At 36.1% G+C, this 25655-nt stretch overlaps 1 protein-coding gene across 2 annotated transcripts in view; it reads right to left on the minus strand.

The window, feature by feature from the left end:
- LOC106078910 (ubiquitin carboxyl-terminal hydrolase 32-like) overlaps positions 1 to 25655 on the minus strand; it is a 62120-nt gene that overhangs the window by 29743 nt on the left and 6722 nt on the right. Inside the window, exons 3-22 of one of the 2 annotated variants that reach the window (XM_056006030.1) lie at positions 25125 to 25230; positions 24704 to 24822; positions 23587 to 23746; positions 22462 to 22593; positions 21797 to 21904; positions 20795 to 20910; positions 20040 to 20114; positions 19117 to 19200; positions 18708 to 18769; positions 18233 to 18338; positions 16863 to 16999; positions 15503 to 15653; positions 12263 to 12403; positions 10600 to 10741; positions 7341 to 7498; positions 4435 to 4516; positions 4237 to 4311; positions 1820 to 1958; positions 928 to 1033; positions 567 to 740 (exon numbers count right to left, since the gene is read on the minus strand). In XM_056006030.1, coding sequence (XP_055862005.1) covers positions 567 to 740; positions 928 to 1033; positions 1820 to 1958; positions 4237 to 4311; positions 4435 to 4516; positions 7341 to 7498; positions 10600 to 10741; positions 12263 to 12403; positions 15503 to 15653; positions 16863 to 16999; positions 18233 to 18338; positions 18708 to 18769; positions 19117 to 19200; positions 20040 to 20114; positions 20795 to 20910; positions 21797 to 21904; positions 22462 to 22593; positions 23587 to 23746; positions 24704 to 24822; positions 25125 to 25230 — 2373 coding nt within the window. The remainder of the gene's footprint in view (positions 1 to 566; positions 741 to 927; positions 1034 to 1819; positions 1959 to 4236; positions 4312 to 4434; positions 4517 to 7340; positions 7499 to 10599; positions 10742 to 12262; positions 12404 to 15502; positions 15654 to 16862; positions 17000 to 18232; positions 18339 to 18707; positions 18770 to 19116; positions 19201 to 20039; positions 20115 to 20794; positions 20911 to 21796; positions 21905 to 22461; positions 22594 to 23586; positions 23747 to 24703; positions 24823 to 25124; positions 25231 to 25655) is intronic. The other variant, XM_056006031.1, reaches the window with a different exon arrangement.

The raw sequence follows: 25655 nt of genomic DNA on the forward strand, positions 1-25655 counted from the left end.
ACAAAAAATGTCAAATACAAAAATTGTTATTACGATTGTTATGACAAGAGAAATTTAGAAAATGATTTCAGCCGTTTTATGTATCCGAATTATTTATAAATAGATACAGAAATGAAAGAAGTGAGGGAAGACATCTGAACTGTCCCATACCATGGCAGACAGTTCAGACTAGACAAGAGAAATTGACATGGGGGTAGCTAGGAGAGGAGACAAGGAGATTTCAGTTAGGGTGGGTAAAGGATGAAGATTATTAAGGCTGGAGGTTTAAGTTAGTCTCTGTTTAGATCCAAATGTTAGTATTAGAAATTGGAAATGTTAGAAATATGCCACATAGAATAGAAAGTTATGTAACAGAGTTCATCTTTAAAAATTTACAGTCATATGTATAAATATATATATACAACCAAACTCAAGATTTAACATGTTCTCATCATATATAAGCAAATATACTATATTAAGAGCTAGTAACTAGCCAGATCTCACTAGACAAGACCACAAGATAACACAGACACAAAACACAAACACTACTGTGTTTCAGAATGAATCAACCTATGAGAAGGGCTCACCTCTCTGGCCACTTCCCTGTCAGGTCTTCCATCGCTGTCCTTCAGCTCCACGTACGGCTTGTTGTGGACGCGGTTCAAGTCTTCATGTAGACCGTCCAGCAGGAAGCTGAGCAGCTCCTGGGAATCATGCTGCTGGAAGCCATTGAAGCGTGGAGCATACTTCCCTATAGTCCACTAAAGGTCAAGGGAACAGAAAAGATAGGTTTATAAAAAAAATAGTTTTGGAATATGAAAAGTGGAGTTACAATCGGAAAGATCATTTCTAACAAACGACTCTAACAATGCGACATACCCTAAGCTAACAATGCGACATACCCTAAGCTAACAATGCGACATACCCTAAGCTAACAATGCGACATACCCTAAGCTTCAGTGGGGCTACAGTTTTGGATGTGCCGCTCCATATATCTTTAATCAGCTCCCCGTAGCGCTGTGCTATGTGGCCCTTCATACCCAGAGGGTTGTCCCTGAACAAAGTGAGACAATAAGTTAGACATATAAAATAAAAGAAATGTTTAACATTTTATCCATTGTGAATGCAAGAACAGAAACAGTAGAACAATGGAATTAAAAAGAGCTTAGTTATTTAAGAAGTTCTTTCTCAAATAAAGTCTTTAAGTGGTTAGAGCACTGAACCTTTTTTTTTTTTCTAAAAATTGCTTTAATATAGCGCAACTTATCCTAATAGCATGAAAGAGTAATATGTGGGGGGGCGGAGTGGTTAGGTGCTTGGCTTACGAACCTGGAGTCCTGGTTTCGAATCTCGGTGAAGACTGGGATTTTAGGGCCCCCCTGAGTTCACCCAACTCTAATGGGTACCTGATTTTGGGAAAGTAAAGGCAATTGGTTGTTGTGCTTGCCACATGGCACCCTGCTTGTTAACCGCTGGCCAAAGAAACAGATGACCTTAACATCATCTGCCCTATAGATCGTAAGGTCTAAAAGGGGAGCTTCCCTTTTTTTTACTAGAGTAATATGGTCCAATTTTTTTATGGACCAGTGGGGGTAGGTGTATTCGGAAGAAGGTTGCCATGCTTTAGGCTGCAACACCTGCCTTCTTAATAGGTAGCCAAGCAGTTTGTCACTCAAGCTACGTCTTAGTTTTCTGCATGGAAGTGGGGGGGGGGGGGGGGGGGGTTACAAGTACCTTACTGGTACAGTACAACCAAATAACTATTTTAAAAATTTGCTTATCACTCCTTGTAAAACCCCAGGAAACTATTACTATGTGATATTTTTAGGGGCAAGCTGACCTGTTGAGTTCAAAGAGGTGCAGGTTGCTGATGAAGTACTGGGTCAGCGGCCAGGAGTTTGAGACGCACTGCAAGGCAGCATTCATGAAGCAGGTGTTACCGAGATTATTCAGCCCTGTTGCACCTTTCTGTGTCGGCACTGTAAACAGAAGTAAGGAGCCAACTGTAGAACTTATTAGGTCATTATTAGGTCGTATATCACTCGGAGTTACAAGTTTGAAAAATAATTAAAATACAATAAATTATTAACGAAAGTTAATAAGGCAGTCTTTTTTTGGTGAGCTAAAAGGTGGTCGACGTAATAGAGGCGCCCCACGGAAATGCTTCAAAGACCAGGTAGGCGCCAACTTGCCTTAGCTGACATAGAAGAGAGCAACTGGTTGCATGCGGCCTCAGAACGAGACAGCTGGAGGTCACGCACAAAGGCTGCGGGATATATATTTGAGACCAAAAGAAAATCCGCTGCAGAGGACAGACGCAGACAGCAAAAAGAAAAACTAAATCGACCACCTGCAGACGATGGTTATGCTTGCCCTGGGTGTGGCAAAATATGTATATATATGTAGATAATATGTAGGTAACTACTGGGGCTGCGCAGCCACAGAAAATACTGCATTCCTCACTTATCTTCGGACTTGAAAACAAGCCTTATTATTATTGTCATATATAATTCGGAGTTATAAGTTTGAAAAGTAATTAAAATACAATAAATTATTAACTAAAGTTGTCTTTTTAAAGCAATTTATTTTGACTAAAGGATTAATATATGATGTAGTTGTTTCAATTTTCTCATTCTATATCATCAATTTAATTTCACAAACATCAAAATTTTGAATGCTTCATTTTTGTATAAAAGTTTCAGGCTTTCACAACCTTAGCAAGATGGAAAAAAAATTTTAAATCTTTATGACTGGAATCATATTCAGGCTTTGTATCAAGAGTTTCTGTTTAGCTACAGCATCACTGGGTAGCTACTTCATCGCCTATTCATTTGGTGTCTGACCAGTAACTTTTAAATCAAACATCAGTTTTAGGGAGGAGTCAAACATCAGTTTTAGGGAGGAGTCAAACATCAGTTTTAGGGAGGAATCAAACATCAGTTTTAGGGAGGAGTCAAACATCAGTTTTAGGGAGGAGTCAAATATCAGTTTTAGGGAGGAGTCAAACATCAGTTTTAGGGAGGAGTCAACCATCAGTTTTAGGGAGGAATCAAACATCAGTTTTAGAGAGGAATCAAACATCAGTTTTAGGGAGGAGTCAAACATCAGTTTTAGGGAGGAGTCTCAAACATCAGTTTTAGGGAGGAGTCAAACATCAGTTTTAGGGAGGAGTCAAACATCAGTTTTAGGGAGGAGTCAAACATCAGTTTTAGGGAGGGGTCAAACATCAGTTTTAGGGAGGAATCAAACATCAGTTTTAGGGAGGGGTCAAACATCAGTTTTAGGGAGGAGTCAAACACCAGTTTTAGGGAGGAGTCAAACATCAGTTTTAGGGAGGAATCAAACATCCGTTTTAGGGAGGAGTCAAACTTCAGTTTTAGGGAGGAGTCAAACATCCGTTTTAGGGAGGAGTCAAACATCCGTTTTAGGGAGGAGTCAAACTTCAGTTTTAGGGAGGAGTCAACCATCAGTTTTAGGGAGGAGTCAAACATCAGTTTTAGGGAGGAGTCAAACATCAGTTTTAGGGAGGAGTCAAACATCACTTTTAGGGAGGAGTCAACCATCAGTTTTAGGGAGGAGTCAAACATCAGTTTTAGGGAGGAGTCAACCATCAGTTTTAGGGAGGAGTCAACCATCAGTTTTAGGGAGGAGTCAAACATCAGTTTTAGGGAGGAGTCAAACATCAGTTTTAGGGAGGAATCAAACATCAGTTTTAGAGAGGAATCAAACATCAGTTTTAGGGAGGAGTCAAACATCAGTTTTAGGGAGGAGTCTCAAACATCAGTTTTAGGGAGGAGTCAAACATCAGTTTTAGGGAGGAGTCAAACATCAGTTTTAGGGAGGAGTCAAACATCAGTTTTAGGGAGGGGTCAAACATCAGTTTTAGGGAGGAATCAAACATCAGTTTTAGGGAGGGGTCAAACATCAGTTTTAGGGAGGAGTCAAACATCAGTTTTAGGGAGGAGTCAAACATCAGTTTTAGGGAGGAGTCAAACATCAGTTTTAGGGAGGAATCAAACATCAGTTTTAGGGAGGAGTCAAACATCAGTTTTTTGGAATATCTGAAGCAGACAGAGAAAGCAATGGGAAACATCAAAGAACGGACAGGCCTGTCAATTGAAGGATATAATTCTGGTCATGGCAAAAGACAGGAATGGAAAAAGATGTTTGACAGATCATGTGTGGCGCCCCAACATTCAAACAGACTAAGGGACAGGTAAAGGTGGAACATTAAGAAATACATTTGAACTCCATTACCATCATCTTTCTTGGCAGTTTTATTTTTCGCCAGTTGGGACATCTCTTCTGGCCAGGTCAAGTCTTTGTTTCGTACTGTGGGAAGTAAAATAGAAAAAAAATTCAGAGCACAAAGCGACCTTTTTGACAAGTTCCAACCCTGACCTATAAATATTCTTCAAGTAAGTCATTACATTCCGGGCATGCTGCAATCCTTACCTTCTAATAAAATCTGTTGATTATCTTCTATCTCACAATCCTCCACCGTTTTTTCCTCATCTTCCAGAAGTGTCAAATTTTGCTGAAACAGATAATTAATAATAAAACAAATGAATTCTGAATTAAAAGATGCAGTCAGTTCAATGCCAAACGAATCTCCAGTTAAACCAGCGGTTCTCAACCTTTTAAGTTCGGCGACCCTTTTTTACAATCCCCCCCAACCCCACACCCAGGCATACAGCAATAGAAGAATAGACGACCCCTGGCAAATGGTCAATCGACCCCCAAGGGGGTCGCGACCCACAGGTTGAGAACCCCTGAGTTAAACGATGAAGGATGCTTTTACAATTAATTGCACTTGTTGTTCAAACTATCTCTGTGTCTCCAGACTGATGCTCCCATCATTAACTCTTTCTCTCCTAACTGACGATGCCAGCGTTGATTCCACCAGAATGTGGTAAATAATTACGGAGAGAAAGAGTTAATTTTAAGTGACCATGTTGTCAGACCAGCACTATCATCATTGATGCATCAAGGCCCCCTTTTTTTTTTCCTTATATTTTTCTCCTGTGTGTTGGAAAAAAAAAAAAAAATTCTTGAATAGTTTCTCTAAGCTAAATATCCAGAGTTGTTCCCCTTTTACTATATTTTTCTCCCAAATCCAATGCCCAAGAATTCCATTAAGGAGTAATGTGTAAATGTAGATACATATCATGAAAAATAATTATTATTCATTCAAGATTATAAAATATTTCCTAGATTTAATCTCTTGATCTGACTTGTCTACGATGGGTTCCTTTTCATTTTTAATTTCATAAATGTAAAAATGTGAAATCACTTTTCATTCTAAAAACAATTATTTATTTTACATAAAAAGAGCATTCATTTCATCTTGCGCAAATATATAAAGTTTTCTGATAACAAACAAAAAAGAAGCTTAAGTTTAACCATGACATGGCAGTGCTGGACAAATGGGCCAAGTGAATAATTCTGTCAGAACATGAAAACAATAATGAAGAGTCAAAAGATGAGTTTGTACTCAGAGGGTTAGGGTTAGGCTACAATCAAACATATACATTACAATTAGGAAAAACAATAACATCTAAACGCTGTTTTATATTTGCACTAATCTAGCTGTGGCATTTTATGTCTCGAGAGACGATCTTTTCCCTTTGCAACATCTTGTGTGACTAAAGAGGCCAATCCTTGATACATAGCTGCGATCGCATATATAATCACAAGGTACCGTTGCATTTTCACCCTTCTTTCTGCTTCTGTTGTGTATGACATCTGCAATCTGTGACCCTTCCTTTATGCTCTCTCTCCATGTGGATCTGTCCAGTGCCACCTCTTCCCAGTTGCCAGTGTCGATTTTGAAGAGCTTTCTGTCGCGTTTGCATACATCCGTATAACGTAAAAGTGGGCGACCAGCGGCTCTCCTGCCTTCTATTAGATCAGGATGTCCTGTGAAAGTCGACCTACTGGCATTCTACGAACGTGGCCAAGCCAGCCAAGGCGTCTGCTGCTGATAACAGAGCGGATGTCCTGGCACCCTGCTCTTTGTAGCACTTCCTCATTGATTATCTTATCTTGCCACCTTATTTTAAAGATCCGCCTTAGGCATTGGAGGTGGAAGACATTCAGCTTTTTTTCCTGCCATGAGTAGGTTGACCATGTTTCCCCTCCGTACAGCAAGGTGCTCAACACACAGGCCCGGTAGACTAGGGCTTTAGTACTGCTAGTCAGCAATATGTTGCACTAATCAAACCCTTGATATGTGCATAACATAAAACTCAATGTGCTATCAATATGCTAACCCAAACCTGTGCTGTATCTTCTAATCTTTAACCCTTACAGGTCATAGTCATATAACAACATGATCATCCTACTGCATGGGTCAGCTCACTAGTTATTGTGGAAAAGAAAGAAGCTAGAGACTTCTGCAGGGCCTGGTGGCCGGGTGGTAACACACTTGGATTCTGAACTGAGGGGTTCCAATCCCGGTGAAGATTTGGATTTTGAATTTCTGGAATTTTTAAGAGTGTCCCTGAGTCCAACCAGCTGTAATGGATATGTGACATTAGTTGGGGAAAGTAAAGGCGGTTGGTCAGAGAGCTGGGCACATTGCACACTGGCTAACCATCTGACATAGAAACAGATGAGATTTACATCATGTGCCCTGTAGATCACAAGGCCAGAAAGGGGTAGCTTTACGACATTTTGTTTTTTTACTAAAGAATTCTATTACAGTAATCTATTACAGTAATCTATTACATTAATCTATTACATTAATCTATTACAGTAATCTATTACAGTAATCTATTACAGTAATCTATTACATTAATCTATTACAGTAATCTATTACATTAATCTATTACAGTAATCTATTACAGTAATCTATTACAGTAATCTATTACATTAATCTATTACAGTAATCTATTACAGTAATCTATTACAGTAATCTATTACATTAATCTATTACAGTAATCTATTACAGTAATCTATTACATTAATCTATTACATTAATCTATTACAGTAATCTATTACATTAATCTATTACAGTAATCTATTACATTAATCTATTACAGTAATCTATTACAGTAATCTATTACAGTAATCTATTACAGTAATCTATTACATTAATCTATTACATTAATCTATTACAGTAATCTATTACAGTAATCTATTACATTAATCTATTACAGTAATCTATTACAGTAATCTATTACATTAATCTATTACATTAATCTATTACATTAATCTATTACAGTAATCTATTACATTAATCTATTACATTAAGAAACCTTTGAGTATGACATCATATTCTTCCTTACTATGAGCATCAAGCATCCTTAAAATCTAAATCCATCAAGTTGTGTACGCAGATATCCACAATGATCACTTACCTCATCTTTAGAATGAATTTTCCACAATCTAAAGTCCTCTCTGTATAACCTGAGCTTGCTGCACAAGAACTCGTAGATCTGGGCCAATGTATGCTTGCGGCTAAAGGAGGCGGTGTGGGCATGGAAGCGACGGGGCAGCGTCGGACCATTAGCGAACGCTGAAGCAGAAAAGAATCGAAATAAGTTAACACAGCACACCTTCCCTTTACACGAGTTATAACAACAAACCTTGGCCACAAGAGTGGGATTAGTTTAAAAAAAAAGGATTACATAACATAATTTTGTTGAACTATTTATTTCATAAAACTAACATCGGTACCAGAAAAAAAGAAAGAGAGACAGAGAAACAATGGTCCAACACACTAAGGGATAGGTGAATATGAAGCATCATATTATCTCATTTCATATAATGACAGCAATAACAAAACTAGATTTCACACAGTAGCAAGATATATTCACAGGGTAACAAGATATACTCATACAGTAGCAAGATATACTCATACAGTAGCAAGATATACTCATACAGTAGCAAGATATACTCATACAGTAGCAAGATATACTCATACAGTAACAAGATATACTCACACAGAAACAAGATATACTCATACAGTAGCAAGATATACTCATACAGTAGCAAGATATACTCATACAGTAGCAAGATATACTCATACAGTAACAAGATATACTCACACAGAAACAAGATATACTCATACAGTAGCAAGATATACTCATACAGTAGCAAGATATAATCATACAGCAGCAAGATATACTCACACAGAAACAAGATATACTCATACAATAGCAAGATATACTCACACAGAAACAAGATATACTCACACAGAAACAAGATATACTCATACAGTAGCAAGATATATACACAGAAATAAGATATACTCATACAATAGCAAGATATACTCATACAGTAGCAAGATATAATCATACAGTAGCAAGATATACTCACACAGAAACAAGATATACTCACACAGTAGCAAGTTACACTCATACAGTAACAAGATATACTCATACAGTAGCAAGATATACTTATACAGTAGCAAGATATACTCACACAGAAACAAGATATACTCATACAGTAGCAAGATATACTCATACGGTAACAAGATATACTCACACAGAAACAAGATATACTCACACAGAAACAAGATATACTCATACAATAGCAAGATATACTCATACAGTAGCAAGATATAATCATACAGAAGCAAGATATACTCACACAGAAACAAGATATACTCACACAGTAGCAAGTTACACTCATACAGTAACAAGATATACTCATACAGTAGCAAGATATACTCATACAGTAGCAAGTTACACTCATACAGTAACAAGATATACTCATACAGTAGCAAGATATACTCATACAATAGCAAGATATACTCACACAGAAACAAGATATACTCACACAGAAACAAGATATACTCATACAGTAGCAAGATATATACACAGAAATAAGATATACTCATACAATAGCAAGATATACTCATACAGTAGCAAGATATAATCATACAGTAGCAAGATATACTCACACAGAAACAAGATATACTCACACAGTAGCAAGTTACACTCATACAGTAACAAGATATACTCATACAGTAGCAAGATATACTTATACAGTAGCAAGATATACTCACACAGAAACAAGATATACTCATACAGTAGCAAGATATACTCATACGGTAACAAGATATACTCACACAGAAACAAGATATACTCACACAGAAACAAGATATACTCATACAATAGCAAGATATACTCATACAGTAGCAAGATATAATCATACAGAAGCAAGATATACTCACACAGAAACAAGATATACTCACACAGTAGCAAGTTACACTCATACAGTAACAAGATATACTCATACAGTAGCAAGATATACTCATACAGTAGCAAGATATACTCACACAGAAACAAGATATACTCATACAGTAGCAAGATATACTCATACGGTAACAAGATATACTCACACAGAAACAAGATATACTTATACAGTAACAAGATATACTCACACAGAAATAATATATACTCATACAGTAACAATATATACTCATACAATAGCAAGATATACTCACACAGAAACAAGATATACTCATACAATAGCAAGATATACTCATACAGTAGCAAGATATAATCATACAGTAGCAAGATATACTCACACAGAAACAAGATATACTCACACAGTAGCAAGTTACACTCATACAGTAACAAGATATACTCATACAGTAGCAAGATATACTCACACAGAAACAAGATATACTCATACAGTAGCAAGATATACTCATACGGTAACAAGATATACTCACACAGAAACAAGATATACTTATACAGTAACAAGATATACTCACACAGAAATAATATATACTCATACAGTAACAATATATACTCATACAATAGCAAGATATACTCACACAGAAACAAGATATACTCATACAATAGCAAGATATACTCATACAGTAGCAAGATATAATCATACAGTAGCAAGATATACTCACACAGAAACAAGATATACTCACACAGTAGCAAGTTACACTCATACAGTAACAAGATATACTCATACAGTAGCAAGATATACTCATACAGTAGCAAGATATACTCACACAGAAACAAGATATACTCATACAGTAGCAAGATATACTCATATGGTAACAAGATATACTCACACAGAAACAAGATATACTCATACAGTAACAAGATATACTCACACAGAAATAATATATACTCATACAGTAACAATATATACTCATACAGTGGCAAGATATACTCATACAGTAGCAAGATATACTCACACAGAAACAAGATATACTCATTCAGTAACAAGATATACTCACACAGTAACAAGATATACTCGTACAGTAACAAGATATAATTCAGTAACAAGATATACTCATACAGTAGCAAGATATACTCACACAGAAACAAGATATACTCACACAGAAACAAGATATATACTCACACAGAAACAAGATATATACTCATACAGTAACACGATATACTCATACAGTAGCAAGATATACTCACACAGAAACAAGATATACTCACACAGAAACAAGATATACTCATAAAGTAGCAAGATATACTCACACAGAAACAAGGTATACTCACACAGAAACAAGATATACTCATACAGTAGCAAGATATACTCACACAGAAACAAGATATATACTCATACAGTAACAAGATATGCTTGGCTTACACAGTAAAAAGATATATTCACAATGTAACAGGATCTACTACTCACATGTAGTGACACCATTGATCCCATTCATCAAGCTGGTTAGGTAAGTCGACGACTGTGCTTTTTGATTTGGCGTCTGGTGGCGTATGATTCTCACACAGATAGGGTAGAGCTCCAACTCAAGTCCATTGCCAGTGCTGATAACCTAGTTTGGTGGGAAGTGTTTTTGTTAGACCTTGACCAAATATAGAACTAATAATGCATCCAGTAGTGTGGGAAAATAAATTAAACAATAGGACCTGTCATCGCCACATATATATATATATTACACAAAACTTGGACATAAGTACAAAATAAAGTTCCCCTTTCAGACCATGCAGTCAGCAGTCTATACGGCAGATGATGTAAAGGTCATCTGTTTCTTTGGCCAGTTAACTAGCAGGGTGTCATGAGGCCAGCACAACGACCAACCACCTCTGCTTTCCTAAACTAAGGTCAGGTACCCATTAGAGTTGGGTGGACTCAGGGGTGCCCTAAAAATCCAGAAGCTCAAGGTCCACAGTCTTCACGACATAAGCAAAAAAGTTAGTAATAGAATTATTTTTTTATTAGCACCATTTGTGCACAGATGAGAGACCGTAGTAGAAGGCCTCAACACTGACCTGCAAAGTCACAACCTGTGGGCAGCTTAGACCAATAGCTCATTATCATGTCACATGTCTGTGCAAAAAAACTATATGAAGAAAGTCTGGAAGCTAATAAGAGTTTAAGAAGTTTTTTTTATGGACAACAAGCAATGTTTCCCTTCAGCAAAGTGTGACTGAACTCAAGGAGGTTAACTAAGAAATCTATTTCCTGTTCAAATTACAGAGGGAGCAAAGGGAATTAACTTAGTTTAGATGGCTCAACAAAAATGGCTGAGACGGATTTTGGGAGTCAGTTACACAGATCGGGTCTCAAACAAGGAAATCCTTTGCCGAACTGGGAGTCAAACACTTAGTGAGGTTGTGACAGAGCATCGCATGAGGTTTGCGGGACATGTTCTACGACATAAATGAACTACGTATTCCAAGAGTTGCGATGGCCTGGAGGCCAATACGAGGGTAGTGCAAACAGGGACGTCCTTGTATAACTTGGCGCCACACTTTCATGGAGGACCTCAGTGGACACCAGGTGGGAGGAGGCTTCAGACATTGCCAATGACGGATGTTTATGGAGACAGCTTGCCGCCCAATGCGCGGAACGGCGTAGGAGGACCTAAGTCTAACTAACTGAAACTAACTCTTGAGTGAATGGGAGCTTATATTCTGGTTTCCCCCTAGTTACTAGAAGTGAAGAGATAAACCTTATGTATGAGAGGAAATCTACTTGTCAATGAAGCTAAGATAAATGCCTAATTTTTATTAAAAGTTTGGATTGATAAATCTATGTGATTTCATTTCCATTGCACGTGTTATTCTAATAGAATTTATTTATTAAAGTGTTTAAAATTTTAAAATCTTGGATTTGTTTTGTGCTTTATTCAATCTGAGTTTTGTTGTGTTTATAAAAGAAAAAATGGACCAACGTGTAACTTATAATTGAAACAGAAACACAAGTGATCTCAATCCAGGAAAAACACAACTCAACATTCCCCATAAAAAACCTAGACCTTAAAACACGGTTCCTGCTAACCAGGCCTAACTATTTATTACATCATCACAACAGTCGAACAAAACAGACTTACAGTTCGCGGCAAGGCAGGCTGACCTCCATACCAGGTGGTCAATGCCCTCCAAATACACTCTGGAACAATTTCAAAATCCTTTCCACGAGCTAACACTGTATCTCTCTTGAGTCGTCCCCCTTCATTGGTTAATGATAAATACTGAAGAAATACGAAAAAAATAATCACAAAATGTTCAACACTATATAAAACATCAAATATTTAAATACAAGGACATAGAACTATGTGGTTCAATGAAAGACACAAAGATAAAGGCACATTCCTTGTCCCATATGCTAGGACAAATTTGTACAAATACTCCTTCTTCCCTAGTGCTATTAGAGCATGGAATGGGTTGCCTGAGCCAGCCAGGAAAACCAGTGACTTGGAATAATTTAAGTCATTGGTTAATTATGCATGACTAAATGCATGATGCGTAGGACGTAATCATCTTCTTTTTTGAAGTAACGTCTGTATTATATAAGATAAGATATTGACTTTCAACATGTCCTAGAATTAAACTGGGTCAGTTAAATATAACTGCATAATTATGTATACACAGATATGGTCTGGATGGCATAGCATATGTATAATGTGTGAGTGAGAGTTCCTGGGTCAAAACCAGATCAGAATAATTTATTACATATTGAAAGTCCAGCCCCTCGAGTACATATAAGAGATAAGACAATTACAGTGGTGAAAAAACAAGAGATTGGACAATTACACTGGTGAAACAACAGGATATAGGATAATTACACTGGTGAAACAACAGGATATAGGATAATTACACTGGTGAAACAACAAGGGATGGGACAATTACACTGGGGAAACAACAAGAGATAGGACAATTACACTGGTGAAACAACAAGAGATAGGACAATTACACTGGTGAAACAACAAGAGATAGGATGATTACACTGGGGAAACAACAAGAGATACGACAATTACACTGGTGAAACAACAAGAGATTGGACAATTACACTGGTGAAACAACAAGAGATGGGACAATTACACTGGTGAAACAACAAGAGATAGGACAATTACACTGGGGAAACAACAAGAGATAGGACAATTACACTGGGGAAACAACAAGAGATTGGACAATTACACTGGTGAAACAACAAGAGATGGGACAATTACACTGGTGAAACAAGAGATTGGACAATTACACTGGTGAAACAACAGGATATAGGACAATTACACTGGTGAAACAACAGGATATAGGATAATTACACTGGTGAAACAACAAGAGATTGGACAATTACACTGGTGAAACAACAAGAGATTGGACAATTACACTGGGGAAACAACAAGAGATAGGACAATTACACTGGTGAAACAACAAGAGATAGGACGATTACACTGGTGAAACAACAAGAGATTGGACAATTACACTGGTGAAACAAGAAGAGATGGGACAATTACACTGGTGAAACAAGAGATTGGACAATTACACTGGTGAAACAACAGGATATAGGACAATTACACTGGTGAAACAACAGGATATAGGATAATTATACTGGTAAAACAACTGGGATGGGACAATTACAATGGTGAAACAACAGGAGATGGGACAATTACACTGGTGAAACAACAAGAGATGTGACAATTACACTGGTGAAACAACAAGAGATGGGACAATTACACTGGTGAAACAACAAGAGATGTGACAATTACACTGGTGAAACAACAAGAGATGGGACAATTACACTGGTGAAACAAGAGGTGGGACAATTACACTGGTGAAACAACAAGAGATGGGACAATTACACTGGTAAAACAACAAGAGATGGGACAATTACACTGGTGAAACAAGAGGTGGGACAATTATACTGGTGAAACAACAAGAGGTGGGACAATTACACTGGTGAAACAAGAGGTGGGACAATTATACTGGTGAAACAACAAGAGGTGGGACAATTACACTGGTGAAACAACAAGAGGTGGGACAATTACACTGGTGAAACAACAAGAGATGGGACAATTACACTGGTGAAACAACAAGAGATGGGACAATTACACTGGTGAAACAACAAGAGATGGGACAATTACACTGGTGAAACAAGAGGTGGGACAATTACACTGGTGAAACAACAAGAGATGGGACAATTACACTGGTAAAACAACAAGAGATGGGACAATTACACTGGTGAAACAAGAGGTGGGACAATTATACTGGTGAAACAACAAGAGGTGGGACAATTACACTGGTGAAACAAGAGGTGGGACAATTATACTGGTGAAACAACAAGAGGTGGGACAATTACACTGGTGAAACAACAAGAGGTGGGACAATTACACTGGTGAAACAACAAGAGATGGGACAATTACACTGGTGAAACAACAAGAGATGGGACAATTACACTGGTGAAACAAGAGGTGGGACAATTATACTGGTGAAACAACAGGAGATGGATTGTTGTGCCACACAATGTGCTCATAAAGATACAACAAACCCCTAGATCTCTATCTAGTCCTAAGTTTCATGGAGGAACTCCAACACATGATTTCACACAGTAACTTATGATGTGATACAATGACTTTCTAGGTATTTACAGTGGAGTAACATGAATACAATCGAAGGCATTGCCTTTATTATTAACATGAAGACAATGCTACAATATGGTAGGAAGCAACCAGCAGTGGGTTGATTTTTTTTAAAACCTTTTCTTAAAACAACTCTTTCTGTGTAATGGAATGCAAGAGGGTTGACCAGACTTTTTTAACAGTGAAAACTGAAATTTTTTTTAGCTATTTTTATTCTTTTTGTACATATTTTTGTAAACTACTGTGCTTCAGAGTATAAGACCAACCATAAAATGTACAGTTGGTGTGTTTCCAAGTAATATGAATTTAACTTGTAAGATGAATGTAACTTGTAAGATAAATGTAACTTATAAGATGAATGTTACTTGTAAGATAAATGTAACTTGTAAGATGAATGTAACTTGTAAGATAAATGTAACTTGTAAGATAAATGTAACTTAAAGTAACACAAGGGCCTCATTGTTGTTGAGAGGAGGAGAAGAAAGGTCTCGAACCACGAACCTCAGGTTTGGCAACGCCCCCTCCATCTTTTATACAATGCCAACCATCATTCTAAAAATAGCCCAATTAGTTATTGTATTGTATTGCATCCGTCTCAACACACACACTCTGCAACAGCAACACTCCCTTAGCTCAGGAATGAGATGTGAGCTTGAGAAACCAGAAATAAGAGAAAAGTAAGAAATAAAAGAAAATAAAAATCATTTTACTTACTTTTGATGGATTCACTAAAAGGTGATTGTTGTTAATTGCTGGAGGTTTGCCCGTGCCTGCGTGGCCCAGCTTCCTTGAAGTCTTTGGTGAGTATCCCACTGGCCTGTGGCTAGGGGTACCATCTGGCGGTACTAAAGTGGACGCGTTGGACCTGAAAAAATCAAACATCCAGTTTGAGTTAAACTGTCAACTAAGATTTACACACAAAAAAACAAAGCAATTTAACTTTATAAATTTTAAACCATAAAATAATAATGATATGTTTTGATTTACTTTAATAAGGGAAAAAAAGGACATACATTTTTTTAAAATTACATTGAAAAATTGTTTGAAATCTACAGACGAAATTTGTTACAAAACGTTCTAATGGTTGCTTGAACTAGGAGGAACAGCCAATGATGACATAGTTATTTAAAAATAAATATAGCTTTTATATAACGCTACTTTCATGCTTAGAGCATGCTTAGAGCGATATGGTCCAATCACATTTGTAGACCAGTTGGGGGAGGGGGTATCTGGGAGAAGGTTTTCAGTGCTGACTTTAGGCGCTCAGTAAACACAACTCTGCTGGAGTCGGAGCCCCCTTCATAGGTAGCCAAGTTCAAGCGTACTTAGCCCTCTCGACCACGCCTCCCATGCTAAAAATTATTTATGCATCTAGTTTAATACAGGGATTTGCGTAGGTTTTTATTATTATTGGAAGATGTCAGGGAGAGGTATGGCGAGAATGAATGTTAGTTTGATATTTTAGTATGATTGTTATATCCCCTTGTTATGAATGCGAAATGTTGCACGTGTTGTGAACTGAGTGATTAAGTCTTCATTGAATGTGTGAGAGAATGTGTTAAGTCAGTAAGGTCTTGCTCCCGGTCCAGGAAGGTTGGACGTTTACTTCCTGGACTGGTATTTATGCATTTATATATTTATAAGTTGATGGACTGGTGTTTTGTGTATTACTATTTCATAAGAGTGATATAATTGTGTGCTTTATTAAGTATTAAAGTATTATCGATATTCATTAATATAAGGAGTTGGAGTTAATGTATATTAAGTGTTGGTATTTGAGTTAAGCAAGTATTGATGAATTATAAATTGAGTAACCAAGAAAGTATCAAGCTAGTATTATTTAATATTCAAGAAACCCCTAGTGAGCCACAGGAACCAAGTCAAGAAACACAACAACACAAGAGACAAGCAGCAGCAATATATATAAATTGGAACCCTGACAGAAGAACCAGCATCAATAAAACATGGTGAAAAAACAACAAACTTTGTTTTAATCAACAATATCTGCTTATGTTTTATAAGCCAAAAGTTCTACATCTGGGTTGATGTTTCCATGTCACAAAATATTCATTACCTGTAAGTCTGACTGCTAGTGTCAGGGCCAGGACGAGACGACCCGACCATAATCACAGACTCCTCTTCCCAAGACAAGGGCACACTCGTGTGTTTGCTCTTGAGCACCTTGTGTGGGCGTGTTAGTGTGTCCGTCTGCTGAAAAGTAAAAATATAGAAAAGTTAAAAGGCTCTGATACGAAACAAAATTTCATATTTTCTTCCTAACTTATAGAAGCTACAGAAGTCCTAACTTATATAAGCTACAGAAGTCCTAACTTATATAAGCCACAGAAGTCCTAACTTATATAAGCTACAGAAGTCCTAACTTATATAAGCCACAGAAGTCCTAACTTATATAAGCTACAGAAGTCCTAACTTATATAAGCCACAGAAGTCCTAACTTATATAAGCTACAGAAGTCCTAACTTATATAAGCCACAGAAGTCCTAACTTACATAAGCTACAGAAGTCCTAATTTATATAAGCTACAGAAGTCCTAACTTATATAAGCTACAGAAGTCCTAACTTATATAAGCCACAGAAGTCCTAACTTACATAAGCTACAGAAGTCCTAACTTATATAAGCCACAGAAGTCCTAACTTATATAAGCTACAGAAGTCCTAACTTATATAAGCCACAGAAGTCCTAACTTACATAAGCTACAGAAGTCCTAATTTATATAAGCTACAGAAGTCCTAACTTATATAAGCTACAGAAGTCCTAACTTATATAAGCTACAGAAGTCCTAACTTATATAAGCCACAGAAGTCCTAACTTATATAAGCCACAGAAGTCCTAACTTATATAAGCTACAGAAGTCCTAACTTATATAAGCCACAGAAGTCCTAACTTATATAAGCTACAGAAGTCCTAACTTATATAAGCCACAGAAGTCCTAACTTACATAAGCTACAGAAGTCCTAATTTATATAAGCTACAGAAGTCCTAACTTATATAAGCTACAGAAGTCCTAACTTATATAAGCTACAGAAGTCCTAACTTATATAAGCCACAGAAGTCCTAACTTATATAAGCCACAGAAGTCCTAACTTATATAAGCTACAGAAGTCCTAACTTATATAAGCCACAGAAGTCCTAACTTACATAAGCTACAGAAGTCCTAACTTATATAAGCTACAGAAGTCCTAACTTATATAAGCCACAGAAGTCCTAACTTACATAAGCTACAGAAGTCCTAATTTATATAAGCTACAGAAGTCCTAACTTATATAAGCTACAGAAGTCCTAACTTATATAAGCTACAGAAGTCCTAACTTATATAAGCTACAGAAGTCCTAACTTATATAAGCTACAGAAGTCCTAACTTATATAAGCCACAGAAGTCCTAATTTATAGAAGCTACAGAAGTCCTATACTCATATACATGCCTCCACACAGACATAATCCAGCCACATGGTCCACCATTGCATACTGACCAAATACCAGACTTGACCTATTTCAAGGGACTTGCGACTTTCCCTTTCCAGCCAATGCCTGAAAAAATACAAATAAATGCATCATTCTTTTGTGTGCAAGTTACAAATCTTTTTCAAATAATGACAGAAAAAAAAAAAACCAAGTATATACAGTGAAAAAAAAACACATGTCATGATGAGCAGTCAAGCCCAGGGAATCTGATCAAGACATATTAAAAAATGTTTTTTTTTTTGGTTGTTATATTAGTTGAATGAACCAAGAAAAAAAAAACCAAGTATATACAGTGGAAAAAAAAAACAAGGTTGATAATGTCATGATGAACAGTCAAGCCCAGGGAATCTGATCAAGACATATTAAAAAAATGGGTTTTTTGTTGTCTATAAATATATTAGTTGAATGAACAAAAAAAAAACCCCAAAAACTTACTGGATAATTCTTCCTTCTTCTTCTTTAGTTTTTGGAAATAACCCAAGAACAATGTGACAGATCTGAAATGAAACAAACTCATTAAAATTCATGTTATTAACCTGTCACACTGGAATTGAAACACTTCTAATGAAATACACTTTCATATTGCCAATTCAATGCATCCTTTGGCAGAATATCCAGAAATATTTGGTAAAGACATTATTGCACGCCTCTAGAATGTGGACATGTTGAGAAGCTGAATTATTTTCACATGATCTGTGTTGGAAAAATCTTTACCATTAAAGAATCTTCCAATTCTAACACTCGAAACATGTAAAACATACATAAACCAACATTCCACCAAAGACATGGAAAGATGGCTCAAGATAGAAAAAGGAAGAAACAGTAGTGGATGTAATTCATATACCTGACTAAGAAGTTCTAAAAAATCTGTGGTCAGTTGGTTGTTCACTGTCCACAAAAGGTAATCTTCCAATGTCAGTGATCCTTCCTAAGGAACAGAAAATCACACTCATGTATTCATTCACAATTAACTTGTTACAATATGTTGTACACATTTACAATTCATAATCCCAAACTCAATACAGTTAATCCTTATCATATAAAACAGCAACAGACTCTTGTAGGCGAATAATTACATACATTTTTACCTAATCTGTGGAACCTAACATGACTGCTTCAATGTGTTAATATAACAAGATTCCAAGATAAACCATACTTATGTTCGTCCACTGGAACTACACTTTTTATTTTAGTTTAGCTCAACCAAGTTGTACAATGGACAAGAAAATATGCAAGTGCTTATTTAAAACTACATTTCCATTGGAAAAAGGATAATTTCAGATGATTTGTAATCAGAACTTAATACAATACTGTGAAAACGAATATACTTGATTTGTAAATAAGTTTCATTCTTTAAAATAGATAAATGAAAGTATATTTTTATTTTATTTTTAGGGCCCTGTGTTGTGGGTGGGGCATTAAACATACACCATTGTCTCCACCATGCTCTAAGAAACATTTATGCCAAGTTTTATCAAATTTTGTGGCAAACAATTTTGATTTCTATGCAGGACATATAAGCATACACCTTACATTCAATAACATATATTAGATTGTTGCTAACATCAACAGAGTTTGGTATCTTGGTACTTTGTTTGACAAATATATTCTTCAAAGAATGACTATGATTTGCTATACGAAAGACAATGCATGTGCAAGATATGAAGAGACATCATAATGTCAATGATGAATAAGGGAGAGAACTGATGCTGAATGCCAATGGTAAACAAAGGGACATAACTGATGTGATGACAGAGTTATGCTTACTTTGTTGAGGTCATGACATGATAGAATTTCTCTGGCTACTATATGAGGATCTATCACGGGCAAGTCTTGCAGATTCTGTCAGAGTCAAAATATGGAAGACACATTTTAATCTCTTTCTAAACAAAAGCAGGCTGGGGCAGAATGAGTAAAAAGCAATATGTCATCTCTCCCATTCTAGCGTTTGCTACAAAGTCCAAAATGTGCAAAAAAGATTGTTAAGTTAAGCACAATTTTCCCCAAGGCTGGATATCAGTTTAGCAGTTAATTAACTCTTACAGTGCGGCGTTACTCCCAGCAAGTAAATCCCGGAAAGCTTCATTTTTTTCTATCAAAATAATTCGCACTGAAAGAGTTAAGAACCAAACTTGGCTTGTTAAGATATTATAAAGAATATTCAAATTAAGAAAAGTTGAAAAGTACACAAAACCAAGATGTTGATATAATAGTGATGTAAACCAAAACCAAGACCAGAATGTTGATGAAACAGTGATTAACCAATAATCTAAATTTTAAGACATTTTACAAGCTGTGATGGAATATATAAATGAATAAATTATGCAAATTTTAATTTTTTTTAGGCATATCTGTAGATAGAAAAACAGCAGAGCTAGTCTAAAGTGACTAACATTGTTCACTGATTGAAAGAAACAAAAAGTTGGCGACAGTGACCATTCCAGCGAGGTGAGACATAAAAGAATTTCGACAAATTCAAGGGAAACAATTCAAAACGTAAACTAAAAGTGTATAACATTCACCAATGTTGCGTCAGAGTTGTACACCCTCCTCACGACATTTAAATTCTCAAGCATGGCTACCACTTCCTGTTCGCTGAGCCGCAGGTCATGGTCAGCATCAAACACTTTGAAACAAACTGAAACAATAAAAACAATAAAACTTGGACACGAGTCGAAGAAATGTTTCATTATGTTCTTTAAGTTCTATGGACAACATCGTATATAGTTTATTAAAGTCAAGACAAAATTATTTCAAAAGCATTCCCCACCAATTACCAGAGTGGATATTAATGGACAAAGAAATATCTGTCAAAAATAAAGGACATGTCTAGTTCCCCTTTTCTGTGATTCATGGCCAAGTAGACTACCATGTATGCAGAACAATGATTCAAGAAATATAATTATATATATATATATATATATATATATATGGCTCACTGATCAAAGACTCATAATGGGTTCCAAGGATCCTATGTGATCAATAACATATTTTGAATATTTGGGTTATGTTGTATATTAATTGTGTATAGGCCTAAATTATATAGTGGAAAGTGAAAACAGTACAATCACGTATCTCCAATGGTAAAGTTCCCTCTGTGTGGGTAGAACTCTTCAAGGTGACATAAAACCAACTGCCTAACAACTTGACCTTTAGGCGCAACATGGCCTAAATTGTGATGATGTGCCAAAAAACCAAAATATCAAATATCATACCAACTGACTTTTACATTTGAAGACCCACCCCCAGATGACAACCTTAAGATGAGGACAAGCCCAATCAGGACTAAAGAGGTTTCTAAAAAATAGCAAGGCACCAGGTCTCAGCATGGTGTCAGAAGAAAAGCTAAAATAGGAAATACAATAATTTTAAAAATAAAGAAACAACTAGCTTCCCCATTCCTTTGTAAATCTGCAAAGTTCAATCCATTTTCATAAGAATGTCAGGAGATGACAATATATCCATTTGAAATCAATTTGTAATAGAAACCCTATTGACAGTTCATCAACACAGCTAATACTTACATTTCTGTCTCTCTAGTGAAGGACCACGGCAACAAGCAGATATCCCACAAGCCATTTCCTTAAAGTCTATATGGTTGTCACAATTTTCATCAAATGCTGTAAATAATGCTGCAACGATAATGTGAACATTTTTTTTTTTACTGACACTTTATAAACAGGCATTACTTCCCCTTCCAAAGTAATACCCTCAAACCTTTAGATGTAATTAATCTTTTTTTCTTAGACAGAAGTTTCATCCATTTTAAGGCATCAGCCTACGAGTGAATCACAGGCTCAAACCAGTGAGTAAATGTAAAACGGTGAGAGTAATTCATTGTCCAGACACAAATTTTAATAATTTTAACCCTACCAGACCTCAGACCCTAAACCTAACAGTCTCTGGGGGGCACACCAGCCCACAGCGACCTCTCCTACGACCTTACTTCCAGTCCTACCTAACTCATTTCACTATTTACACTTTCACACTCTGCATTCACTAAATTCACCAAAGTAAAATAAAGTACAACAAGTTCACTATTTTGCGTGTGACACTAGCTTGAAGCCATCAGCTCAACAGCCAAGATTTTCTAGGAGAACTAGATGAGAATTGACTTGCCAAGTTTTGCTTGAAGTAAAGCTGACTTAAAACATAAGATTTGATAGCAAATAAATCAAATTTCACTTACATTCACAAAGTTTCTCTGGCATAGGAGGACAAACTTGAGTTTTGAATAGGTCTAGGTCGAATCGACCTGTCTTAGATAATCCTTTCAAAAACCAATAGCGTTTCTCAAGTTCCAAGATTTCTCTTTCTTCCACTGAAAAATATTTTTAAAATTTGATTTAAAAAAATAATTATATCACATATTAGCAGCAGTTATAGTTTTTTAAAGTATAGAGAATATCTTGATGTTTCTACCAAAATCTTTTGGTTCAGAGAATTATTTGAAATGTTATACTTGGGTGAAAGTCATCTGACAGATAAAAACAATATGACTTAGATCTGAATCTATGACATAAAGTGTGAGTTTTACCTCATCAAGAATATTTCCTGTGGTTCATTACCGCAGAGTTGTAGGAAAGCTTTTAAGAATGTGAAAAAAACAAATGAAGCTAGAAAACTGCTTTTATTTTACAACAGGAACAGTTCCTGTTATGAGTGTTGTCTTAGGAAGTAATAATGAATCTAATTTTAAACTAGACTTCTTGGCTGCTTAGTTGTAAAATAAAGTTCCCCTTTCAGACCTTGTGATCCCTAGGGCAGATGATGTAAGGGTCATCTGTTTCTGTGGCCCATGGTTAACGAGGGTGTCATCTGGCCAGCAAAATGACCTACCGCCTTTACTTTTCCCCAACTAATGTCAGGTACCCATTAGTGCTGGGAGGACTCAAAGGTGCCCTAAAGATTCCGAAAGTAAAAAAAACTCTGTCTCCGCCAGGATTCAAACTTGGGACCCCCCAGTTCAAAAGTCGAGCTCTTTACCTCTTAGCCTCTACTGCGCCTCCGGTGCTAAGTTGTGGCAGAGGATAAAGTTATAACTTATATCACATCCTGATTTTACAAACAATAATCACACCAAGAAAAACAAAATGAAATAATATCATCTGAATTTTCTTTTTTTTTTTTATGAAAAAAATTAAAGACCTATCATTTAATTAGTTTATGATCAAGATATCCAGTAGATCTAAGCTTTTTAAAATATTTTTCCGTCATTATATAAAAACTTTAAAAAAAAAAAAAAAAAAGTTTGGAATGAATATTACTTGACCCAAGGTACGCACTCACACTTACAGAGATGATGAACACTTACAGTGAGTGACTCCTGCTAAGGTTTGGTAAAAGGTTGGCGTGTCATGGTCTCCAGAAAGAGACAGACTGGAGGACTCCATCAGAAGCCACTTGCTAATGATAGTCGCATCAGGGTGCTGCTTCAGCCACGCAGAGAACTGCTCATACGAAACCTGGTCAGACTAAACAAAAAAATAAACATTAGAAGGAGGAATACCTTCATGTATGTTCTGAGTTTACTAACTTCTATAACTCTTATTCAGATCTAAATGTAGTTCAACATTAATAGGAAGATAATGAAGATAAACTGATTTCTAGCTTGCAAAAAGGATTTTAAGGATTTTATAATGAATTATTGATTTTATTACAATACATAAGTAATACATAGATCTATTTAAAAAAACAACAAGACATCATCAATGAAATAAATACCATTTGATCATCTTGATAAAAGTTTCGAAATTACATTCCATTAAATATGTCAGAACATTTAACCTCTATACTGGGTGCTCTAAATTACCTAAAATGTGCTCAGATGGATCAGTTAAGCCTAATTTTAGAGCATTAGATCTAGGTTTAAGTTAAAAGTTAATTTGTAACTTAAAAGACAATGCAGTCAATCAAGTATTTATTTGGTAATCATTGGGATTTTTTTTTTTAAAGTGCTGAAAGCAAAGTCAGGTATTTCAGTTAGAATACAAGTTTATATAAATAATTTCCAAATTTAGCAGAATAATAAAAGAACTTTTAGATTCTAGTAAAATAAAAAAATATAAACTGCTATTCATTTTGTCCACACAAAAAAAAAACAAGCTTACAGTGATAGTTTATGTGGAAATACTTACTCAGAATCGATCCTTGCCCCCCAAAAGGTTTACCAAGGCAGGTTTTAATATTTTCAGCATAAATATCATAAGCTATGAGCTACACACTATCAACAACCACAACCTTATCTCTTCTCTGTCCAAACAAAAAAGGACGGACAGACAGACCACACAAAACTAATAGCAGCTATTCACCCTTTTGGTGGACACTAAATTTATTAATTTGCAAAAATCCTTTTGTTAAGCTTATAGTAAAAAATTTTTGTATCTTCACTGTATTTAATATCTAGATAAAACTAACAAGAAAAACTTTACCTCTTTGAAGAGACTACACAGGGCAGAGGAGACCTGGCCTTCTGTTTCTAGCACACGTCTGTCCATTTCATCTTTTTGCACATAACTGCAGGACTCATCGCAGTACATGGCAAATATTACTGAAATCATAACAACACAGTCGATAAATAAATAATAACAATGGCAATAAATTGAATACTTCCCTTCCCCAATAAAAGAAATATAATAGAAGATTAGAAATCATAGCTGAAACATTTACAACCATAACTTACATTTACAACCATACTTACATTTACAACCATAACTTACATTTACAACCATAACTTACATTTACAACCATAACTTACATTTACAACCATAACTTACATTTACAACCATAACTTACATTTACAACCATAACTTACATTTATAACCATAACTTACATTTACAACCATAACTTACATTTCATCTTCTCCTCTTTAGTGCCTTTAGTCAGGATGACAAGACCACAGAGCAGGTCCTTGAATCCTAAGCCTTTGGATGTGCCGCCATAGCCTCTGTAGATTAACTGCAGATAAAAACAAGCAAAGGGCATTAGTTGACAGCACTTCCCAAATTGTAACAATGAACTACAGATATCCCAACTAGTCCATTGCAACAGCAAACAGGCTCCAAATATTTCTAAGCTCTTAAAACCAAGAAAGCTTCAGGTTTACATTTTGGTTGATATGGTTGTAACTGGATTGGTGGAGAGATATGGTTAGGCAAACGACACAGGTCGACGGCTGTCAATGGACAAGTGAAAGTACTACTAGCACATGCAAATATGACACATGTTATGGTCATGTGATCAAAAGCCTTTGTGGACCAGAGACAGTTTGAAAGGAGCTCAGTTCAAGACAGCAAGGAGACCAGGACTGTTAGTCAGCCACGAAGTAAGTCTGGGTGAAGTGAGTCCTCGAGTGAAACATATGTTTTACATGTTTCGGATGT

This window comes from Biomphalaria glabrata, chromosome 12 (assembly GCF_947242115.1).
Source record: "Biomphalaria glabrata chromosome 12, xgBioGlab47.1, whole genome shotgun sequence".
NCBI lineage: Eukaryota > Metazoa > Mollusca > Gastropoda > Planorbidae > Biomphalaria > Biomphalaria glabrata.